The sequence below is a fragment of the Psittacula echo genome (genome assembly GCF_963264785.1).
Source record: "Psittacula echo genome assembly, chromosome: 17".
NCBI lineage: Eukaryota > Metazoa > Chordata > Aves > Psittaciformes > Psittacidae > Psittacula > Psittacula echo.
This window is the reverse complement of record NC_137753.1, coordinates 4,786,729-4,804,788: the sequence shown is the minus strand read 5'-3', so window position 1 is coordinate 4,804,788 and position 18,060 is coordinate 4,786,729. Positions and strand designations below refer to the sequence as shown.

Genomic DNA, 18,060 nt, shown 5'->3' with positions numbered 1-18,060 from the left:
GTGTATATTGGTCTTTGGAAGTGTAGCCAAAGGCATTAATCAGACGACCATACATTAGTGGCCCTGAAAGCGAGCAGCCAACGTAAGAAGGTAGCAAGGATTTAAGACCCAAGCAACATATACCTTCAGGATAGATCAAGTTGAAAGAAGAACCTCAGGAAACAGAAGCAAAAGGAACACACATGGTATACAACCATGAAGCTGGAACGGTGGCCCAAGCTTGTCCAATGAAGTATGTAGCTGGCAGCAATACTCACCTGTAAGGTCTGCAATCAGTTTTAGAGATGAAGATGACATGGTGTACACCACAGTTAAACCTTTATGTCTCTTTGAAGACCTTTCCAAACCTTCTGGTTTATTACCCAATAAAATGATGACATTTGCAATAGGTTTAACAGTAAAAACTTGGGAAAACAAGCCAAATCACAGCGAGCACATTCCCTGAACATCCCTTACAGACGAGCTGGCCTTTGTAAACAGCTTTCACTCCAGTGCCACTTAAAGGTAGGAATATCTCCATCTGAGCCCAGCTCCTATGAGCTCAGCATTTCATTAAGTCCTTTGGCTTCCTCATTGTGCTCCTGGTGAGAAGCGTGAGCTGCATTCCCGTATGCTGCCTCAGCACCCTGCTTCACCTTAAAGCCAAACATATTAATGTCGTGTTCTCCCTCAATCAGCCCCACGCTAATAAAAAGAAAGGGGGGGAAAAAAAGGGCACCGTGTTCCCTACAGAAGAGTTTGTTATGCAAATGAATCGATGGTTTCACTTACACAGGAAAAACAACTCGCTGCTGCCTCGGCCCAGCTCTCAAATGGACTGAAGCCCGGTGAGGTATCTGCTCTGACTGAAGAAGAAAAGGCTTGAGCTATTATTTTTAAGTCCCTGTTTTAACAAGAACAAACCCCTCCAAGTGTAATATCCAGGCAATGGAAGCAGCAGCGAGCAGAGATGAAATGAAAAGAAGCAGTGGCTGTTTATGTTGGCAGCCGCATCAAACTCTAATGGAAAATTTCAGCTCTGCCTGCATCTGGGCTAGAACAAGTTATTAAGGAAAAAGGTTCAGCTTTCAAACAGAAAAAGCCTTACAGAGCTTGTCCCTTTCAGAACGCTCCCGCAGCAAAGACAAGGCAGGAAATAATACGCCTTGACTAGGCAGTGTATTAATATCCTATCATTAGGGGAATATACCATCACACAAGATGGATTTCCTTTGGGAAAGCAGAACAGTGATAATGCCCATGCCACAGACACGATCTCAGCTATTGGTACAAACAACTTATACCACTAAATGCAAATATAAGAAGCCAGAGCAGGGCTAGCTAATCACCCGATGCTAAAGGACCGCAATACATTTGCCTAATTATGCCCCTCTTTGGATCAAAGGGAAACTGCTATTTGAACAATTATGTCCAGAGAGAATCTTTACCTTTCATAAGCCCATGAGAGCCTTGCACAAATATTACTGAGGCTGTTTGTTGACAGGAACAGTATACAGGCTGTCCTCGGAGAGGACAAACACCTTGCCAGCCTGCACATATGGTAACTGCAGTGACCTTTCAGCTGCCACCCATTTGCACTATAGTTAAGAGCTACTCGGGAAGCCAATATTGTATATTATGTAACACAAGATTAAGCATTAATGAGGCAAGAATAAAATTGTTTATCTAAACCCGAGTCTAAAATTAAACAGAAGTTTGTGCTGAAAGCTCACACTGCACTCGTTCCGTCTCCTAAGAGTAACAGAGCGCGGCTTATTTAGGCTCTGAGCTCAGCCCCAACAGCATTTAATTTGGAGAGAAAGATTTCACTATCAGGAGAGAGCCTATTTTGCCTAAAAAAGCAAATGTGATGCGTATTTAGTTCTTACGCACACGAATACAGCACGTTGCAGGTATTCTGATGTAAGGAGAGCAGTTGATATTCATGACTTCTGTTCACGCTGTGTTTGAAAGCTAAATACAGAAGCACCCACCCAGACGCAAGACCTTTTGATGGCATTCTGTCATCTCTTGCTAAGCAGCCAAACCAGAAATCACACACACCAAAGGTACCTACGTGCTCAGCTGGGAAATTCAGAACAGAATTAACCCCAAGTCTGTGTGCCTCCACAAAGGTGCACTGTCCTCTTTTGGGGCTTTGCGCTAAGCAAGCAGCTCCACAAGGCTCATGAAGGAGCTTCAGCCTGACAGAGAGACAGACAAGGAGACCATGAGACCATGGTCACCATCACCGTACCATAAACCCGCCCTGGAGAACACAGGAGTCATGGGAGAACCTCAAAATATGCAGATAGGTGTCATCCCGTTTGGAGAATAGGTGGAAGAGATCAGAAGTACCTGGGCACAGGGTCCGGCTTGGAGCAAGCTGCTCTAGTGGAAGGTGTCCCTGCCCATGGCAGGGGGTTGGAACTGAATGAGCTTTAAGGCCTCTTTTCTTCCAAACCTTTCTATAATACGCTATGGCTATCTTATAACATATTATTCCTAAGCCTATGTAAGGCTGCCAAAGGGACCATCACCTGCATCCCTCTCCACTTCTAACACAACGGTACAGAACCTTGGAGTTCCACTGGTCAGTCACCAGTGACAGAGGAGGATGGAGGAACTCCAGCCAGAGGAAACCAAACTGGGGCCATGGCTTAAACAGCTCAGGCTAAAAGCTGCAGTTTAGAGCAGGATTTCAGGGTGAGCAGCACATGGGCAGCCAAGGGGAACAGGACCCAGCTTGAAATCTGAGCAAGCCAACACCGTGACTTGGCATCCTCCTCCTCCTGCTCTGCCTGCACATTATTGCTCTGCACAAGCTCACGTTTCTTCCATGTTTCTATTTATTTTTTGCAGGTCACCAACACAGAGATAAGCTATTTACAAGAACACAGCCAGCCAGCCCCCGACCTTGTAGGCATTTAAGTACATTTATCTCAGGCCTATCACAATGCTTCTAGAACTCTCAAATTCAAGGAGCTCAATGTAATCACCTCAAGAATTCAGAGCAGGAGAACTTTAAATACTTTGAAAATCCCATGTTATCACCAAATTGTGCTCAAACAGGGGGGAAAACAATTAAGTATCATATTTAAAGCCAAATCAGATACTTAAGGAAACTTGCAGCCAGCTGTGCACTCTGCATTGGCACAACGTGGGGATTCAAATGCAAGCTGTTAATGAAACCTGTCCATGCCACATGGGAGCCTCCAAAACTTCTTTCCTGGCTTCCTGTGCAGAAGAATCAGGCTAAGAATGAACCAAACAGAAGCAGGACACAGTTGTGCCATTCGACTGCAGCTATAACCAAGAGAAAACTATTCCAGAGGAAGGGGAAGGAAGAAAGCTACGTGGAAACAGAGCACACATACGTAAGACAGAGTCCAAGGGGAACCAAAGGAAGTTTCAGCAGATTTAAGTTCACCTACACAGAGGCAGTTTTCCTCCAGAGTATCACAAGGTTAACACTTACTGATCCAGCCTTAAAACCACTGGCTTTCCTTGTTCCATCCAGCATTCCCACTTCAAGGTAATGCTCAGGGAAGAGCTGATTTCAGTTCCTCTGCCTCTTGCTTGTAAGACCTTGAAGGGGCTGCCACAGCTACTTACAGTCATGCCCACTGGGAACCCCTGTGGGACATAGGCTTTGAAATAAACTGGATGAGTGAAGACCTAAACACATACAGCTTTGCAATGCACTGTTTTCTTTCATAAAGATGCTTTTTCCTTGCTGATTATTCATTTAGAAGAAATAACTGACAAAGGAACGTTGAAAAGGTATGTTTAACTAGTTGCCAGCTGTGGTTAAACCACAACAACTAGTTAAAACACACACTGACACATACAGGGTTTCCTTTAGAGATACTGTACATTAACTATGGACAGGGAATAAAAGCAGCAAAGGCACAACTCAAATAGGACATTCCTTAACATGCTTGTGAAACCTCAATACAGGATGGCCTAATTCTCATCTCTTACCAAGCCACTTTACACCTCCCAATATTATAAAGGTAATCCAATGTCATATTCACCTCCATATTGTGACTTCCTGCACAGTAGCTTCAGCTTGATATAACGGAATAGGCCTGGTGCCTACAAGGGTTTTGCATTCCTATTGTATAACTTATCTTCTGCTATTGCAGTGTTCTAACCACAGGGCTTAAGGTGATATTAGGAGCTGTACCCCTGTGAAAGCAGCATAAATATCAGTGCCTAGAAAAACTACGTATTATATAAGAAGCATAACAACAAGGAGATAAAACTTTAAGTGGGCTTTGCAGGGAGGCAAAACCCTGATTCCTCTCCCACAGCCCCCAGTGACTAGGAAGGTAAATGTGCAGGATGTACTGACCTATAGGGTTTCCATGCAGGGCAAGTCACTTCAAGAATGCCCCACTCATTTTGCAGACCTTGGGAGTTGCTGTAGTGCTCTTCCATCACTGTACTAATTTTTAGAGCTTCACCTCATGTTAATATGGTGGCAAAACAGGATAATAAGGCCTTTTTCCTAGTCCTTCTGGAACTACTAGAGTGTTACTTCACACTGCAACAGAAATGGCAGGCAAAGTATCTGAAATCATTTAAATCCACAGCCTTGCCATTAACATTATTCATCATCCCACTCTAAGGAAGAAAAGCAAAACTGGATTCTTTACTGCAGCCTTTATTCTGCATGTCTTATTATGGTAAAACTGGGCTTTGGTCTGAAAAGAGACTGGGAATTAAAAGAAAGCAGAAGCCAGACCTGTGGGCAAAAACAGGAAACAGAGATTAAACAACCCATTGCAGGTCAGAGATTATTTGTAGCTCAGTTACCACTAGGGGCTAAAAACGCCTGCTCCAACCCGTCACCACACTGCTGCTCAAAGCTTGTATTGAGTTTGCCCGATGCTATGGGTTTAGACCTCAAAAAACAAAACTCGAACACCTGAAAAAGGAGAGCGTGTGTAAAGTTTCACATCACTTGCAAAGTTGCAAAACTTGGACCAAAAGCCTTAGGCCTGATGCCCAAGTTCAAATGTAGAAGTGAAACAGTAGGAACAGGGTCAGACACTTGCCCCCAGCTCTTAGCTCTTTAGTTTTCCTTTCCCCTGAAAGCTGTTTTTTTCTATCTATTTGGTATTTAAAAGTGCTGTTCACAGTTGCTGTAAATCAAACTTTAGACGAGTCCTTTTGCCTCTCAGTAACTTTACCATCAGCAGAATTCATTCCTAAAGTAAACACCAATTTGTTCTAAATACACTCTTAGGAAATACAGAAAAGAGGAACAGACTGTTTAAAAGCGGACTATGTGCTGGCTTGTCAAGTGTTGCTAAGAAGCAACTATTCCAGCATTTCTTCTACGCTGTCATCTTTCCAACACTGGGCCTTCACGCCTCAAAAATCCAACAGCATACTCGGCACAGTATCCACCTGATAGGTAATGAAGTTTTCCCATGTTTCCAATAGAATCAGTGACTATATACACCAACTGAGGCACTCCAGGAATCACTTCACCCTCCCCTTTCTATTTGCCATATGCAGTGTTACTATTTAGCATCAAAGATTCCGGCTCACAAGAACATCACAGAAGAGAACAGGAACGACCTGCAGCAAGTGGCAGGGTTTAAAACACTCTTGGAGTAATTCTCCGCCCCAGTGAACACCCCAATTACCCACACACAAAGTCCAAACAACCAGCTATGCTCTGCACGAATATTTTCCAGATCACTCACACACGGCTAGAGAAGAGTCCAGCTCCGTTTTCATTCCCAATGCAGCACAATATGAAGACCACTTTCCAAAAGCACCCTCCCAGCAGTGAAACAGCACCTGCAGAACAGAAACCGAAGCTTCTAGAGAAGCCTGGCAATTAGGACTAATGGAAAAGTAACCAGATTCCCAAGGCTTCCTAAACCCTCTTTTCCTTTGAAGGAGTCAACCACTCCTCCCTGTCCATCTTCCTGCTAAGCACTTGCCAGGGTTTCCAGGAGAATGACAGTCGCGAAAGCGTGATGAAGTTCAGTGCAGTAATAACCCACGGATCAATCCGGATCCTGAAGTTACGCACTGCAGGGCCACGAAGAGTTAAACGCCAGCACCCAGTTCTGCAGGTCACAGGAGCAGCACATACCTCCGCCTCCCAGCTTCAATTAGATCTGGTTTTGTTTTAGGCTTTCTTTAATTACCCAATGCCATTCCAGCCCGGCTGGGTGACATAAATGTATTATCCCATCATAATGTCAGAAGGTAAAATTAGATTTCGCTCTCCATAAATACACTTCACCCAACCTCGGTGCCTCCGTCCAGCAATGACGACTGCTTTATGTAACCTCCAAACTGCACTAAAAATTACAGCTCCCTTCTCCGGCTAGGGACTGCTCTTCCGTTTATCCGAAGGGAAATTCAGCTGGGGGGGGGGGGGGGGGGGGGGGGGAAGGAAACAGTTTCGTAAGATCGAGCACCGAAGCAGAAAGAGGAAAAAGCAAATTGCATCAAGTCCGAATGTACTCACGGTCTCCTTATTGGGAAGCAACTCCTTTCGGATCCTGAAGAAGTTCTTGCCGTACTGCCTCAGCCCCTTAATAAAACGTTTCTGTGATAAAAGATAACAAAAACAGCGTGTCAGCAGCAGGGAAGGGAAATAAAGGAGATCTTGCTCATCAGCACAAACAATGTTCTCAGCTTAGGGTCCGTCGATACGAATGGATACCTACGGAGCAGCCGAGAGCGGGCAGGGGAACGCAGCTTTGAGGAGACCGCGAGGAATTCAGAGCACATTCCCTTCCATGTCAAACTTCCAGCGTCTGAAGCTCGGTAAAAGTCAGTACCCCAGCCAGCCCTCGCCCAGCACCGCCGGAGCGCCCTGCTGCACGTCTCCTCCCAACTCTTATTCCTCAACTAACAGCGGCGGGCGAAGGGAAATGCGCAACGTTGATTTTCGAGGGGAGGAGAGAGCCTCTCCGGGGAGGTGCCGCTGGGGTTCAGCAGCGCCGGCAGCCGCCAGCCCTCCGGCTTCTCCCTGCCCGGGGTTCGGCGGAAGACCCGCGCTCGGCTACCGAGGCCCCCAACGCGGAGCCCCGCGGTCCCTCGCCCGGCGGAGCGCTTCCCGCCCTCGCCCTGCAGCCGCGGCTGTGGCGGCGCAGGTAGAGACCGCGGCGGCGGCGGGCAGCGAGCCGAGCTGAGCCGAGCCGCAGCCGAAGAGCCGAGCCGAGCACCCGAGCGGAGCCGAGGGCCGGGCGGGAGGCGGCGGCCGCCCAGCTGTGATGGCGGCGGGGCTGGGCGGCGCGGCACCCGCGGGGCGCGCCGCAAAAGGCGGCCTGGATCAGCGCCCCCCCCGGCCCGTGCGGCCGAGCCCCGGGGAAGCCCCGCGACAGCAGCCGCGGATCAGGGTCCGAGCCGGGGCTCTGCGGCGGCCCCCGGCCCTGCCCGCTGCCGGAGCTCGGCTGCCGGAGCTCGTCTGCCGCAGCCCGCAGCCCCGGCAGCTGCCCCTCGCGCTCGGGTCTCCCCGCCGCAGCACCGCTTCCCGAGTGACTGCTGCGGCTGGAAGCAGCGCTCAGCGCGCTCCTGCTCTGCTCATGGGGGCAGCACCTTCATCGGGGGCAGCTCCTGCAGCACCCCTCAGCCTGCGGAGCATCCCCATACCCCTTTTCACCACGTACCAACCCCAACGTTTCACCACCACCAGTCAGTAGCAAAAGACTAAGACCAAACGGAAAGTGTCTCTTTCCAGAAGGGCCAGGCCCGAGGATCCTTCTCCTTCCCTATAAACACAAGCAAACCCAAGATCTGTCTGCAAAAGATGAGGGGTGTTGAGTAACAGGCCCTGAGATCGGGAGGAAGGAGGCAAGAATAAACAATTCCCTAAGAAGAAACACACCTCAAGTTGCTGAATGCATTTTGGACCACACCATCCTGGAAGCATCTCCTTGAAGGTGGTGGGCAGGCAGTTAAAGGCTTCCATACTGTGAAAGGGATGAGGAAGCCCAGAAAGGGTAGCTTGCTACTGACTGAGGTCCCACCACAACGCTGATGAGGAGTGAGCAGTCTCTTTGGAACCTCATTTTGCTCACAAAGGGATCTATCCTTACCTAACCCTGACCCTCAAACCAGCAAGACTGCGAGGGTTCGCCAAGGCCCCGCCTGGGGGCACAGAGACAAGAATGAACCATGGGTTGTGTATGCTTTGAGATTCCAGCCCCTTCCAGTGTATGACTTGCTCATTCCCACCTGCTCCCTTCAAACCAGCGAACAGAGCACTCCGGGTTTAAGTTCAGGGTTGCTGGACAAGCAAAATCATACTAATAGCAAGGTACCAGCCCCCCATACCTTATACCGCTCCCAACATCCCAAAGAGCAGCATCAGTCCTGTCTGCAGCTTATCATAAAGAAAGGAACTCTACTAAAGCGAGAAACATGTAGAACCAGGCAATCCAAAGGGAACACACATTCTGAACAAGGCAGCTCAGTTCCTGGCTTTGACATCGGTGCCTCATGGGCTGTATCAGAGATAGGATGCTCTTGCAACATCAGTTAACAGAGCATATATAGGAGAAGGCAATGTAAAAAGCTATAGGGGAATAAGATGAAATCAGAGCTGGAACACTCCAGCCATGGATGGAAACCCACAAGGAAATAAAAGAGAGAAATCTGGTCCACTGCATAAAGTGAAAAGCCCTGATTTCCTATTGCTCGTTGCACCAAAGACTGACTATGGTGTGTCTGAACTCTCAGGAGACCACTTCATTTCTAAGATTCCTTTGAACCAAGCTATTTTACATTTATTTCACGTTGTGATTCAACGCTATTAAAACATCCCACAACAAACTGGTGTCCTCTGAACTCACGAGATGTCAGAAATGCCCACTGGGAATGCAAGCCTAGCGTAGAGCCTGAGTAAGAGAATCACAGGCAGCTTGAAATGCTGTTCCAGACGCCCAAATATGAAGTGAATCCTTCTGGCATTCTGAAAGGCTGGGCAGTTGGGCTGTCGCCTTCATTGGTATCACACAGAACTGCCACCAGGCCATTGAGGCAGTGCAAGATAGCCAACTGGTGCGCCTCTATGGCAAGGCAACTCCTTAATACAGAGAGAACACCAGAACACAAGAACTAGTTTTAGAAGCTTTGACAGACATTCTAAAGCTTAGCAAAATTATAACCTGTTCAAAACATTATCCGATTTTCCTTCCTATTCCAGTCTTCCATTAATTCAGGCCTCACATCCAGTTCTCCCTTAGCCTGCTGCAGGAACAGCTACTTCTTCAAGCCAAATACACCAGAGGCCCCTAAATGTTGTGAAATATAAAAGAACTAACTAGTTGCACATCAAACCAAAGTGACCTGTTGCTCTCCTCCATCTCCCAAAGCAGACTGCACGAGAGAGCTGACGTATCCTCTCCTCTGCACAAACGAACATGCAGCCACTTCTGTGTCTGCATTGTAATGGTGCAGGAGATGATGCACGACTCACAAAAGGCATCTGTAAGTGACAGCTGCTGAATTCAAATAGTCTTAAATCTCGCCATACAGAACAGTGAGGCTCAACCCTATGGATGTGTGAGGCAAGACGTGGTAACAAGCGGAAGCTGCTCTAGAGAGCAGTGGTTTCATTTTTAAAAGCACAGAATTTGGAGTTTTAAGGATAAACATTACTATTTTACCACGTGTTTAACTGGAAACCATGACTTCTGGCAGACCTCTGTCAGCATTATTGTTTGCACTGTTCACTGAAGACAAACTGTACCACAATTAAAACGATGCTATGGACAATGACAATTACTGCTGTGAAGTAGCACTGGCAATGCCATGGCACGCTGGGTCAGTCAGTGCTGACAGACAGCAGGGTTGTATTTTACCAAGTGGTTACCATGGCTATGGACCAGCCACGACACAAGATCTCCAAATACCATTCGATAACACGAGCTTCCCCAATGAAACCTATTAGATTCTGCCATAGGCTACTACAATGTGTAAACAGGGAGCTATAAATAACCACGGAAGATCAAGGAACGAGCCTGTTAATGTTTGCATATGTGTTACTTGCAGGTCCCATATTTTATCCCAAGAAACAAATACCATGACAAGATACACAAAGCCATTATGTTCTGACTAACAGAGCTCAGATGGCATGTTTATCAATGCGATGATAATGCCATTGCAAAGCTGTAGTTAAGGTTATGCGTCAGGGTTTCTATTATCAAGAGATTACAGCCTGGCAGGGAAAAATTTGCTGCTGCTGCTGCATGCTGAAATCCAGCACCCCAGGATTTAACTGCTGCAAACTGAGGTGCCCAGCTCAGATTCCTGCTTTGCTGCAGCACTATGGAATAAAGCTGTTTCTGAAAGTGTGCAAGAATAACATCCAGCACAACAGCAACCTGTTTAATCAATTGAAGCGCATCAAACTGAAACCTCCGAGGCTTCAGAAAGGCAGGATGACTGATAAAACTGTACATCCAGAACTGCTACTGTCTCTTCGGAGGTGATGCTTCAATCAGGTTCAGATCAAAAGGATGTTCCCTAAGAAAATCCATGTGCTGCTTCATTACCTTCCCCTGACATCCACCTGGTTCATTAGCAGAGAGCATGTTGTAATGCAATATATTTACCAACACAAACACAGCCTTTTCTGCTCTTGCTCAATCCAGGAAATAAGGAGCGTTCTTTTCCTAAAAGAAATCTCTTTAGACTACGTCCAAGAACAGCAAGTTCTTCTCTCAACCTTTTCCTTTAATCACAAGCATAAAGAGATGGACGATTTTTGCTCTGATGAAAGCAATAGGCACAGTGCATGTTTTGAAAGGCCCCAGGTTTTCCAGGCAGATGCCAACTGACGTTGTCACCATCCTCCATATTTAAGATGCCTTTTTAAGTTCGAATATGGTGAGAAGATTTATGGGGGTTTAATAGTTAACAGCAGATAAACACTAAATGCATCAAAGCATCTTTAAGTCCTTAAATTCCACAAGATGAAAAACCATGGCAATTGTTCTGGAAAGAAAATGAGCTTTGGGTCATATCTGCAGAACTTCTGTTCAACGTGCAGCGCGTGTACACATTGCCCCAAACAATATCTGCACATGCAGACATTATACATGCACAGCAGCTGAATTCCAGTGCCCAGAGCACATCTTATTAAAAGCTTGGTTGAGTTTTAACATTACATTTGCTCATGTACATACAGTGCAAATAAAGGCGTTTGCTGGTAATGTTAAATGATATAAATTGTCCTTTAGAAACAGAAGTATCCTGATTGATTCCTTAAGAAGACACAGTTTAATCTAAAGATGTTGGGTATCTCTTGCAAAAATATAACGTGTTATTCACTGTTTTTCCCCAGCAAACTATACCTGGCTGAAAATGATGCTGGTATTTCTTGTATCTTCACCTCAAAGGAATTCTATATGCTCAATAATAGACAGGACCAAGTAGCACTCAGTAAGTAATTCCATGAAGGGCAGAAAGAGGTACTTCAAGGAAACGCAGCTGTCACACGGACCCAGGCTGTTCTCAGAATCCACCTAACCACTGCAGACACACAGCAGCCCTGCTTAACTCCTTCTGCAAGCTGCTCTGTTCCCTCCACACTCTTACCCAGTCCACCTGCCCTAAGACACTGCACCAGTGACCACCACGGCCAGGGAGGGGAAGGTCTCAGAGGTGGGAGGCTGCAGGGTGGTTGTTACAGAGTGGTTTGGGTTGGAAGGGACCTTAAAGCCCATCCAGTTCCAACCCCTGCCACGGGCAGGGACCCCTTCCACTGGAGCAGCTTGCTCCAAGCCCCTGTGTCCAACCTGGCCTCAAACACTGCCAGGGATGGGGCAGCCACAGCTTCTCTGGGCACCCTGTGCCAGCGCCTCAGCACCCTCACAGGGAAGAGCTTCTGCCTAAGAGCTAATCTCAACCTCTCCTCTTCCAGTTTAAAGCCATTCCCCTTGTCCCATCCCTGCATGGCCTGGCCATGCCCCATCTGCTTCCAGCCTTAGCTGGCTTTCCCTGTCCTGCCTTTGCAAACAGCCCAGACTGGGCTTGGCAAAGCTCAGGAAAACACTTTCTGAGACTAAGCTCAGGAAGGCTGCATCATGGAGAAGCAGGTCCAAAGCTGGATGAACGTTCTGTTGGGTCAGAGAGAGAACAGGATCGTCAAAGACTCCTATAAGACAATTGTGAGATGCACAGATTGCCCTAAAGAGAGACAGCAAAAAAAGAGGGGGAAAGACCTTTCTCCTGGGGTACAGGAGAGGGCAGAAGGGAGGCAGGTTCCACGGGAACTTCTTGGCCTAAGAACACCCATCCTCAGAGCAACTCGCCATGAGCAAAGCTTGGTCCCAAGGTAACAGAACATTCTAAGGTACAACAGCAGCGTCTAGAATGAGGAACAAGTGTGATGGCTTGAGGAAGCTCACCTGGAACCTTGGTAATAAAGAAATAAAGAACCAAAAATCCCCAAATCTAGCACAGTGCGCTGGGAAAGAGGAGCCGTCAAGGAAAATCTACATTCAGGCCGCTGCTACGTCCCTTTAACGTGCCCTGCTGCTGGGAGAACAGGATATGCCTCAACCTCTTCTGAACTGCAATTTATTGTTTCCTGTCACTCCAGCAGCTCTGCTTAATGCTTTCTTTGATTTTAACTCTGAAGTGGTTTTAGCCCTCACCATTAGATACTCGTGCTGTTGTGCGCTCCATCAGTTAACAGCAAGCTGGAAAACTCAGCTACCTGGCAAACGTGTATAATAGACACCATGAGCCTTCCCTAACTGTCTCTGCATGTTGTTCTACAGACCTTGGCACTGCAGTAGATATGTTCAGGTCTCAAGCACGCAAGCAGAAGCAATAGGAGATGTCTGCAGGCATACCTACATTCCCACTGCTCCCTCAGTGTTACCTGCATTTAGCCTACAGCATCTCAGATGCTCTTATGTTTACTGCTCTGTCCCACCTCTAACCACAGCACTGCTTTGTCTGCTCTGTCAGGAAGTCAGGCTGTCACCAGCTTGCAATTTCGAGTCTCCTGAAGAGGCTGCAGTGAAGCACAGGTCATGATTTGAAGGACCTTATTCTTTTCTCTGACACATTCACGTAAAGCTATGAGAAACTGTTCACACAAGTCTGGTAAGTGCTTGAAGATGCCTGCAACCACCTAATACACATCTTTGTCTAAAGGGACCTTCGTTGTAGGAGAGTATCTGTGCTTTGATGACTGCTGACATTATACACACAAGCTCCCTCACCACCTGTTTGGCTTCCAGAAAGTTGTGAAGTAACACCAAGCGAAGCTCCTTCAAGGACGGGCCTTGGTGCAGTGTACAACGCACCAGTGATGTTATGGCAGGAAGGCATGAACAGGAACACGTGCCAGACCTTGCTGCTTAAGTACAAACTTTAGATATTAAAAGTAAGCAATTTTGGGACAAGTCTGGTTAATTGAGATATTTTATCAACAGTCCCCTTCCACTTCCGTAAACAGGTCAATGTGTCTAAAATGATACCACCATGCTTCCATCTTTCCAGTCCAAGAGAGAAGGCACACATGGGGGTGATGGCTTTGCAGAGCAAGACTGGAAGAGAACCACCATATACATGTACATCAGCGTGTGCGTATAGAGACTTTATCTGGTTGAAAGCATCCCTTACCTCTGAAATATATTTAAGTCAATTGGCTTCTTTCTTCAGCAGATTGTGACCTTAGATCAAGCATGTACTGAAGCCAAACTTAGCTTTCTTTTAATAGATACTGGCCTGTTTATTTTTCTAGCTCTACTGCATCAAGACAAAATCATCCTCCAACCTTTGTGGTATTTTGAATATAGCTATTTTCACCAAGTCCTCTCACTCAAAGATATGAACAAAAATACACTGTGATGGTATTCATTAGATACCAATTGATACTAAAAGTCTTTTTAATTTCTCATTGCCTATTCGAAGGACCTCTTTACAGGATCATCTACATGTGATAAAAACCTTCTACTCCTTAGGCCACATGCCTGTTAGATCAGGTATACCCTATAAACAAACTGACAATAAATTTATCAGCTGAGAGGCTTAAAGTAGCCTAAAAATCAGCTTCCCTTCCCGACTGGATCACTTAGCCTTCCTGGATCATTATACTGAACTATTAATCCCTACCTCAAACTGTAAGGGACTGAACACCAAAGCATCACAGAGATGCAGAGAGGCACGGGCCATGTACCAGTGCCTGCATTGCACACATCCACAGCCATATACCCAGACAGAAAGTCATTAAGCAGACTCCCTCAAGGGAATGCCAAAGATCCTAGGATGATAATGAGCCCCCTTCCATGGTGCTGCACTGTTAGCTTTTGTTTTGAACAATAGCTCTCCCATGATACCTCTCGCTTGCTGAAAATATTGGTATTAAGTGAGCATGAGCACAGCTGTGTGTAAATTACATATATAAACAGATTAGATTTGTGTATTTATACTGGATGCAAACACATTAATAGCACATTTGCATACCCAGTTGGCTAAATGAGATTGCATGCAGAGCAGGATTACTACTTCCAAACACATTTCTTTAGGATTTCCAATAAAGTATTTATACTGCCATTCAAGAGGTCAGAGTGGATTCATCAGCCTTTCTCTCCTCTTTGCCTTCTCAGAAGTACACAGAGATGCTCTTGTCAACATGCTCCATGTGTATTGTCAATCCCTCGTCCCAACCAGTCTGCAGAAAGGACTCACAAGTGAGCAGAAGAAACTCAGCTGGGGTGCTTGGTAAAGGTTATCCATGTTTCTTTTCAGTTCACTTTATTGAAGGTGATGTTCTGAAAGGGAGTAAGAGGTTCTACATTTCACTGCAGCATGAACTGTCTAAATACCAGTTTATAAAACCCTTCTTTCCCTTCTCTGCTTAATGCCAGGGATCAATGCAGAAGTCTTGTATGAATGGCAACGTGATATCGAAGGTGACACAACAGCTCTCAGACGTTTCCAAAGCTGGGGGAGAATTCAAGTCCTCCTTCACCACAGGCTTTGAGCTGTCAGGGTGCTGCTAACCTTGTGTGCTAACCCCAGTTTTATTTTACCACCAGTATTTCAGCAGAGCTATTTTTATAAAGAGAGAGATATTTCAGGTTCACCCGAAGAGCAAGCTGCTCTAGTGCAAGGTGTCCCTGCCCATGGCAGAGGGCTAGAACTGGATGAGCTTTAAGGTCCCTTCCAAGCCAAACCAGCCTGTGATTGATTCTATGATCACACAGAAGCCGAATGCAAAGCTCTGATTCACTTTGTGCACTGTGCTCCGTGACAGCCTAGATGAGAAGGAGGAAATAACAGCCCAAAAAATAATCAATTCTGTCTAAACGAAGAGCCTTGAGTTTTGCTCTGATTGTGCCCTGATCATTGGTGCTTCCCCTGCACATCCCCAGCCAACACTCCCAAGCCAGCCAGGCTCTTTCTCGCCTTCGCATTTCACATCGGCTCCTGTTCAAAGGTCCAGTCCTGCCTCTCGGGTTCACCACGCTCTGGGCCCTGCCGATAGATAAATCATCCACCAACCTGCTGGTGGAAACGCACTGGCGTGGTGTGATGGCTCCAGCCCGTGTTGCCAAGCAACCCGAGCAAGAGGGATGTCTGAGAAGTGCTGACAAATAGCCAAGCGGCTGCAACAACAGGCTCCTCTCTCCAAAACGTGGTTGGGAGAAGTGCCTCCCCCGCCTCCGCTCCGGGTGGAACACGGCGGGATTGTAAAATCAGAATCAAAAGGCCATTGTAGTGAGCACACACTTCCTGCTCCATTACTAATTGTTCAAGAGCTGCGGGGAGGCTGCGATCACACAGAGTATGGCACCAGAAATGTGATCCGGTGAGCGAGATAAAGTCAACAGCACCCCGAGAAACCTGATCTAAGAACAGCCTGCAGTGGCACATCAGAAGCTGATGCACACATCAAAAACAGGCTGGGTATTAAAGCAGCAGCGGGAGGAAGAAGGGAAAACCTGGCTTTGCTTTTCCTGCGCTCTGAAAGGGGTGTTTGGTAAACAACCTGGACTGCTTGGAAAAGGAATCCATGGATTATTACAAGCATTATTAGGCACCGTAACGCTACCACTGTTGCTGGGTCCCGCATTTCCATGGGATGGTGAACAGGGAACATGAGCGCTCCTGCTTGATGACAGCCCAGTTTGCAGTTTCCTCTAATGAAATCCAGGTGGGAAGAGGCAGCATTCATTTGTCCCCACCCCTGAGGAAAGGTCGAGCCGCAGGAAGATCTTCCAAGGAGAACAACAAGTCCTGAACCTCCAGAAGGCTGGAAATGCAGAGTCCCTCGGGATCCTGGGTACCTCTCCTCTAAACAGCGCTGCAGAAAGGCAGTTGTATTTAACCCAGGCAAGCACTTCCTTACCCTACTAAATATAATCCCTTCCACCAGTGAGGAACTTGGCCAACGTGCCCATGCTTCTATTTCCATGCCCGTGAGAAGCCTGCTGACAGACATCAGGGTCCATGTGTGCAGGCACGAGAGACCCATGCAACGCTCCAGCTGCTCACAAGACCTCCCCAAGACATTTGCTCCTTTGTGGTCTTCAGGAAACAACCACATTGCACATGTCCAGGTTTCACACAGCGAGTCTGCTTCTGTGGACACAAACCTTACACGAGCCACCAAGCTGGAGACTGCCTTTGCTGCCATAATAGAGCTTTCCATTTATCTAACATTATGGGGAGATCGTTTCCTCCTGTAATCAACAGTTTCTCAGTGCTGCAAAGCTGAAATGCTTTGAGGGGGTTTTTGCATAAATGATGCATTTGAAGAGTTAAAGAGAACAAAGGTCTGGCACATTTTGACCCAGAGAAGCAAAACAATCTGCTGCTGCCAAGAGACAGCAGAAAGCTTTTGATTATACTGCCGCTTGCCTCTTGCTGTACACAGGGATTCATTTCTCATTGTTAAACCGCTGTTAAAATGCTAATACACAAAAAGCTTTCTTATACATCAAAACTAAAGAGCAAGTAAAAAGCAGCAGTTGGACAACATGTTCCATTTCAAGGACATACCTCTTTTCCCATAGGACATCTCAAAGTATCTCCCTTTAATGTAAGACCTATGTAATCTATGATTCTAAAGCAGAAAATCAGCGTTTAAGCTGCAAACTTGAAGCTGGAAAAAAGCTGTTTGATTTTCATTCCTAAATTGATTTTTCTAAAGAAATGCTGCACGGTTTTAATTGTTGTTGGCTTTTCTGAACAGGATGAAACCAGGTAAAGTATAAAGCAAAAGCAGAGCTGGAAATATATCAGCAGCATATGAAATATGAACCAAACTTGTGGACTATCAGCAATGCCCCACCATACCAGCACTCCTCCAAAGGAATGGTTCTCATGCATCAGCATGGGATATAACCCTTTCTTCTCCTCCCATGCTCTGCCTCTCAAGTACCTGTACCAACAGCCGCAATGCCAATGCATTCTTCAAGCTAGGAATATTCCCTGGGATAACAGCAATGTCAGAATGTACAGCATCTTCCACAGGGCTGAAGATGTTCCTTGAAACGTTCCCTCACCTTTTCTGGGCAGAAACAAGCCATCATGGAATAATATCATGGAATAATATCACATATATTGGAATTTCATTCTCTTCATCCTGTTTTCCTTAACAACAGGACTGTTCCTGGACTTAACAATACTGTGGGTAACCCTGTGCCTGCTAACACAAAGCAGATCTCCATTAAATCATCAATACTAAAATGCCCATTCGAGGCAATAACATGGGTGGGTGAGCACAGATCCACCGCATCCCCCAACCCGGGCGCTGCACTGCAGCAAGGTCGGACCACAAGGCTAATAACTGACATGAGGAATAACACAAAATAAGCTTCCAGTTGAGCTCCTCCTTTAAGCATCAGAACATTTCCATTTCTCTTGCCTTTTTCCCCCAGAAAATGTTCTTTTTGTTACACAGATCAGACAGAGGTCTGCAAAGACGTGTCCAATTACTCAAGTTGAACAACTATTACGCAAGGCTGAAGTTGTTCTCTTTCACTGACAATTTTCTGTCCTTTCAGTCAATTTGTAACACTAAGGATAAAAAAGCAGCACTCACTTGAACACACTGCCTGATCCTTTCAAGGCTCA

The 18,060-nt window shown here is 46.5% G+C and overlaps 1 protein-coding gene across 1 annotated transcript in view; it reads right to left on the bottom strand.

Moving 5' to 3' along the window:
• Positions 1–18,060, bottom strand: part of RERE (arginine-glutamic acid dipeptide repeats) — a gene marked incomplete at its 5' end in the record, with an annotated part of 151,609 nt that overhangs the window by 37,914 nt on the left and 95,635 nt on the right. Inside the window, one exon of the mRNA XM_080631358.1 lies at positions 6,479–6,559. Within this exon, the coding sequence (XP_080487484.1) occupies positions 6,479–6,559 (81 nt within the window). The remainder of the gene's footprint in view (positions 1–6,478; positions 6,560–18,060) is intronic.